This window comes from Vigna umbellata, chromosome 1, assembly GCF_029865625.1.
Source record: "Vigna umbellata cultivar VRB3 chromosome 1, Vumbellata_1.0, whole genome shotgun sequence".
NCBI lineage: Eukaryota > Viridiplantae > Streptophyta > Magnoliopsida > Fabales > Fabaceae > Vigna > Vigna umbellata.
Window position 1 is genome coordinate 80,371,179 of NC_142165.1, and position 7,049 is coordinate 80,378,227.

Genomic DNA, 7,049 nt, shown 5'->3' on the forward strand with positions numbered 1-7,049 from the left:
TTAGTTTTATTTTAATAACTATTAAATTATTAATTATTAATGGTAATAAGTATTCATATTCACTTATAATTGATGAAGAGTAACAGATAAATTTGAATAAATTTGAGAATAAAATTTGTGTATTTCTTTTAAATGATTTAAAAGGGAAAGTACATGAGTTGAGATAAAATTTATAAAAATTTATGAAATACTTTATGGATAAAAAAATATTTTAATAGGTTAAAATATAATATTATTTTTTTCCCTTATATTTATTTTATTATTATATATATATATAATAAATATGAACACATTAACTTTTTTCCATAAAATAAACCAACCTAGAATTGGTTCCATCAAGTCATGGAATCGATTTTGGAATTGATTCCAACCTACCACAAAACCTTCTTCTCTCTTGCAAATCCATGGACATGTAGAGAACAAAACGCAACAATCCACCATCTACTATCTTTGCTTGCAAATTTCTTCTACATATCGAGATAGTATATCTTACACATCTCGCAAATCGTCGCTCACACTCATGCACAAATCCTCATATAAGAAGATGTAAATCACTTACCATTCCTTCTGCTATAACATTAAATACACAGAAGTGAACACAACTTAAATGTTTATTATATTTGAGTGTGATTGATTTATATGAAAATTCTAATGTGTATCTTTTTGTGATAATTGAAAGATACATTTATTAAGACAAGATCGTCTAGAGAATAAACCGTCTAACAATTTAAGTTTTGAAGTTTAACAAAAGCATTAAACGAAATATTGCTCTATATGAAAGATTTTTAAAGAAATAACATCTAAGAGAAAAATATTTTGGAACACCTTTATTAAACGAAAACATGCTTATAACAACATTTTCTAGACTATGTTGTCTAATGAACAATGCCTTGTAAACAACGTTTAATAAAAAGAAATGTCTTTCTTGATGAATCATCCAATAGATAATATGAGCAACAAACAATGCTTAACAAATAACATCTAAATGTTTAAACGAACAATGTCTTACAAGCAAGCGTTTTATGAATAAAAGTGTCTATCTCTTTCTTAACACTAAAGCTTAAAGTATGTTTCACTTAAAACAATGTTTACTCAAGCAAGCGTCTTATAAAATGAATCGCCTAAAGAATAATCGCTAAAGGCTATCAATTACAAACAACTTTTCTAATGCTTTACACCATCTAATGATCATATGTGTTGAATGCCTAATTAAACGATGCATTTATTAATGAGTTGACATATCATAAAATGTTTTTAACATGCTATATATCTTAACATTTATCAATATTCAAATATTTAATGCATGTAAGATAAAGTGTTTCGATGTTTGTACACCTTGATATTTGTACAAATCACAAAAACAGCAAGACTTGATCAAAATCACTGCACACAAGAAAAAGATGTTGAAATAAAGAATATTTGGAAATGTTTCCCTTGAAGACTTCTGCTCTGACATATCATACAAGCGACATTTTGCTAAAGCTAATAACAAAGCACCATACATTTGTAAAGTAGATTTAAGTCTGACTTCTCACCCAAAAGACTACCAACTCTACATGAAGTCAATCTCTCTATCTAACAATCATTTCTCAAAAAAAAAAACTATAAATAAACAAAATCTTGAAGAAAAAAAAATATAATAAAAAGATCATTTGAATACTAAAATAAGCTTGATATTACTATGCTAAAAAATGTCTTATTCAAAACTTTCTAAAAAAAGAAACCTTAGCAATATCTAAGATTTCACGTATCAAAATATTATAAAAAAAGTTGTCAAACATATCGTTTTTTACTTAAATGAGCAATCCAAAATATGTCACCGAATACGAGAAACATGTACCAAACTAGTCATTCAGGAAAGAATATAAATAATTTTATTATAAATTATTTTAACAACAAAATAGAGAAGGGTAAAATGAGGCATTATGTATAGTTTGAAAGTGCAGGAAGAAAAACGTTGGTTGCATAAGGAAGTCCCCCAAATAATTTGGTCCGAATCTAAGTGAGCTACAGAGTAACCCAATTGAATTTAGTTGTCTGTCAAAACCACAAATAGACTCTCTGGCTAGTTGCCTTATTTATTAGTAGTCATGTAGAAGCATGAACTTTATCACCATAAGAGATGCAAGCTGTCCTCAATTTCACAAAACAAAAAAAAAATAGTGGAACCAAATATAAATCAGAGTGTTACGTTAGATGAAAATAGGCTAGTGTATAGTATTATCAGGAAAAATGGTCACCATCATGGACACTCGTAGTCCTTGACAACAACAGTTCCACTCTTGGTCTCTGAACTGTAAACAGGAAGTGCACGATTGGAATCAGCCAACATTTTGTCAATGTGAACTTGAGAAACAAAGCAGTGAAGAGGAGCACGTGTGGTCTTTCACTTTATTGTGTTCAATAGTGTGTGAAAGTGATGGTTGAATCATAAGAACCCAATAATACATGCATGGCATGCTCAGCAGGTGGTAGTAGTAATCGTCATTGTTCACTATGGACGAAGACCCTTACGCCAGTGTTTGAATTGTTGTCTGCAGAAAGCATTTAACTGTACTGTAGGACAGCTGAAAACAACACATCAAGCACGCGAAGGAACAAAGAAAATATCAATGATATCATGCGTCTCCCATTAAGAGGGGAAACAATGTAAATATCAATTTGACTTCTTTTCTTGGAGACAACCCAAAAGCAGCAAGACACTGATGAATCATGAATGAAATCTCACCCTAAGTATCTTTACATACAATACACAATCTCTGACTTGGAATACTTTAATTTACTGTTAAAACTCGCTGGAAAGGTTGCCCATCACCTCATCCCTTAGGTGGGTGTCCCAAAAGGAGGAATACAAGATAATTAGAAAAAGCTAAAAAGGGCGACAGTAGATGATGGGTCCCGGGTGCTACATATCCCAAGCTTGGATTGGAAGACAAAATAAATTTCTATCTGTAAGGGACTGTGGAGCAGAAACAAGGCTGGGCATGTGATGTGTGAGCACCAGTAGTTGTAGCAGTACCCATCAAAAAATATTGAAAAAGGAGTGAAGAGAATAACAAATAAGCAAGCACCCATGTGATACAATTGTTTGATTCCCACCAACATGTGACCCTCCTCTCCTCTATTTGTAAGCCACATAAACCATTTTCCCAGTCCTTGTAGTAGGACCCTCTTGACCCCACCATGTTCCCTCACATGTGCCCCCTCTTTCTTTTTCATTCAAAGACGTTTCAAACCCGTGCAGCCTTCTGTTCCCTCTGTTTTGTTCTTGCTCAAACTTCTTAGTCATAGACTAATACGCTGTTCAACTACAAGTTGATACATTGATGGTAATGCCCCTATATAGATAGCCTTCCATTGGAATGCACCATCTGTAGTTTCACTTTAACATTCTTTTATCTTCTCAATTATTTTTCTTATACACTCTTCCTCTGTCAATTATAAAATACCCCCATCACTTACAAAATACCCCATCACATAGGTTGTCGTTACCTTTTTTACAGATTCCAATTCAAGCCACATCCATCCTCGTATCATTCTTCACCAATAAACTGGGTTAAGAGGAGAAAATAAAAATCTTATTGGGGTCCCAGTATTGTCCAGAACAAAATTGATGTACAGAAAAAAGGCTTCAGAAAAAGCTACATAAATTCACACACAAAAAAAAGTGCATATTTACAAAAAAGAAGAAAAAAGCTAAATTTTTCTTCTTAGGTTAGCAGTGGAAGCCATGGAGAAGAGTCCCCAACATAATGATTATTAAAACGATGTTCTTCGGAAGTCAAAAACACTTGTGCCTGTGCAACTAACAGAAACGTGTACTTCACCAAATGGCAGTGAATGTTTCCATTCCCCTAATAATTAACCAGGTTCCCAAATGTAAAGCATATTCACCTATTCTAATAACCAACCATTTCGATCACGATTAAATTCCTGAACATATGCTATATAACTAGAAAGTTGAAACAGGGTAAGGGAGAGAAAAGGAGAAAAAAAAGAAAATAGAAAGTTAGCTCTATTTTGATATTTTTCATCTTAAAAAATTACAAACTCTGACGAAGCAAACGTTGTGCTTTCCTTCATCACAATAATCCTTACATACAAAACCAAGAGAAGAAAAATAATTAAATATAGAATTACAACTCTATTTATTTACCAATCTAGACAAAAAGACTAATTAATTAAGCTTCGACTTCACAAACTCTGTCCATTTTTCTTATCTTCGAATCTAATTTTTTTTTTCTTCACTAAAATTATGGAGATTATTACAATAGCAAAAAATTAAAAATCGTTAGAAGGGAACCACAACAACCTGGCTGCATGCAAAATCGTCAGAATTTCCGATGCAATCCTGCGGCCACGAATCCCGAAGAAGCTTCAGCAACATCTGGGCCTTCCTCTTGGCTCTCTCCGTGCAATCGCTCTGCACCAGAAGAAGAAGCTGGGTCAACACCCCCGCCGTCACCGCCTCTCGCTGGCACAGCTCCGATTCGGAGCATAACGACAGCAACGCTCCGGCCGCGTACTCCGTCGCGCGGTCCGATATCTTCAGTATTATCTTCACCAGCATCGGCACAGTCAGTGCGTGGCCAGCGAACGCGGCGCATCCCACGGGAATCCTGCAGAGTAGCTCCACCGTGGCGAGCGCCCTCTCCGCGTCACATTTCTCGAAGTCCGCGAGCCTATCGACGAGTACCGCCGGCGCACCAGCGGACACCGCCTTGTGCCGAGTCTGCTTCACCAAGCACAGCGCGAACAAGGCCTTGATCCCGATCTTGAGAGCGCGCGGGTACGAGATCGGGCTGCGGAGCAGGTCCACGACTCCGTCATAGATTTCGTCAACATCACTCACCTGCGCGCGGAGCTCCGGCGAGTGCGTCCCGGCGACGACGATCTCAATCAACGCGGCCGAGTTGACTCGGACTTCAAGCGAGCTGTGCGAGAGCAACCGCGAGAGGTAACAAACCTTGTCGGAGTCGGATGCGAGAGCGGCGCATTCGGACTCGGCGAGGGGGAACAAAACGAGTAGCGCGAGGGACTCGTGCTTCAACTCGTCCGCAGCGTTGAAAGTGATAGGGAGAAGGATCTGGCGGATGTTTTGAGAGGAAATGAGAGAGCGGTCCTTGTCGGAGTCGCGAGCGAGCTGTCGGAGTCGTCGGAGAGAGGAGAGACGAAGGTGGTTTGGAGCGGAATCAGAGGATGCTTGATTGAGAAGGGAGCGAACCAGGGCGGGGTCTGCGGGCTGTTTGGGAGTGGGGATTCGCTCGACACCGAAAGCGCGGTTGGCGACGCACCAGTCCTGGATAAGGCGGCGGAGAGTGTGGTTGGGGATTAGGGTGAAGTCGGTGAGAGTGGCACGTGTGACGGGGCAGGTGGTGTTACCGGCGGAAACCCAGGAGTCGATGCTGGGTCGGTCGTAGGTTTGACCGGTGCAGACGGTGACGGGGTCTCTCATGAGTTCCAGAGAGATTGGGCATCTGAAGTGGTAGGGTATGTGAACCCCCAAATCCAAGGGTTCTAAACTTGCAGGCATCGTTTGTAATGGATGAGTGGAAGAGGGTACGATGATAATAATAATGATAATAAAAATAAAATATTAATATTAATAAAAGTTGTGCTAAATGTGAAGGGTCTGCAAATTCTCTTTAGGTATGTCACGCTTTGGTTTCTCTTATATGAGATGAAACAGAGGAACATACCCAACAGGCACAGAGAGGGACTGGCTCTGCCATACCCTGCCCCTTATCTGACTCTTCCTTCCCCCACACGTGTGCTACCATCTAACTTGGAATCTAACCCTCCTTGCTTCCCCAACACCAAAAGATTGGTCAAACCAAATATGCCACCTCTGGGTCCCACTTTTTCTCCCTCAAATCTTACTCCTCTATTTATTATACCCATTGCCCCCCTCCTCTTTTCATTCTTCAGTCTCTTTCACCCTTCTCTTCTCTCTATTAACTCAATTCAATTTCTCAAAACCTAAACCTATTACTTTCATCCTACATTCTACCAACTTACTACCCAATACCCCTACACCACAATCACAACGTAATAATAGGTACATTCGCTACTCTACAACCCCCACACTTCCATACATTTACAATTAACCAATCCAATCCAATCCAAATCATACCTCCACAAATATTTATATGTTTAAATAAATACACTTTGTCCATCTACACTGCTTTGGTAACTATGAAAACTTGTAGTCATTGCCAAGCACTTTCCCGATCAATAATTTGATAACTTTTAAAGTAACGATAAATAAATAATTTAATTATTCGGCACTACATCATACCCGTGATTAAATGATAATAATATAATAATAAAAGAAAGCAAAGGGGAGGGGGAAATGAGAATAGAAAAAATGAAAGGGAGCAAAATGCAAATAAGTTAGAGAAGTGGATTAGGTTGAGTCAAAGGTCAAAGATGAAGAGATTAGAAACGGAATCCAGGTTGTGATCCACCTCTTTATTGTGGCTAAAACAAGTTTGGTGTGGATAACAAGAACAAGGGGTTCTTCCCATGCATCTTTCTTCATTGCTTCATTCTCACTGTACCTGTCACATCTGCATCACAAATTCCTCCATATCTCTCGCTCTCTCTCTCTCTCTATATATATATAACTATTATTTATTCAAAGGATGAATCAAATTTAAAATCATTTGTAAACATAATTTTTCTAAATTTGTTATATTTTTCAACATTACGCATATATATTGAAATGGTGAAAAAATAAATTCCACGTTTATTTAGATTTATTTTTCTAAGGATTTGATTTTTCTAAAACAAAATGTTAATGATTTGATGTTTACTGGTTTTTATCGCTGGCTACTTTTCAAACTTTTGTTATTTTGCTGATATTTCAAAATTTTCCAACATTAATGTCCATTATCCATGAAAGCATATCTTAAACAGTACTTTACTGTTTATTGCATGTCTTATCTTCTAAGTTTTCAATTCAGTCTACATTTCCCACTGTTTTTCCATTGAAATTTATGTTGATGGTCTTTGGACCCTTCAACAGACTAATGAAGAAAAAGTGCACA

The 7,049-nt window shown here is 37.3% G+C and overlaps 1 protein-coding gene across 1 annotated transcript; it reads right to left on the reverse strand.

Annotated features, from left to right (window-relative positions):
* Positions 1-3,997: 3,997 nt before the first annotated feature.
* Positions 3,998-5,767, reverse strand: LOC148206538 (U-box domain-containing protein 26-like). The gene has a single exon (XM_088104358.1). The coding sequence runs from the start codon at positions 5,531-5,533 to the stop codon at positions 4,292-4,294; it is 1,242 nt and encodes a 413-aa protein (XP_087960484.1). The 5' UTR covers positions 5,534-5,767; the 3' UTR covers positions 3,998-4,291.
* Between the last annotated feature and the right edge of the window lie 1,282 nt (positions 5,768-7,049).

What these genes read in the sequence shown, in the direction of transcription:
- LOC148206538 (XM_088104358.1), bottom strand. Translation starts at nt 5,533, where the DNA reads ATGCCTGCAAGTTTAGAACCCTTGGATTTGGGGGTTCACATACCCTAC.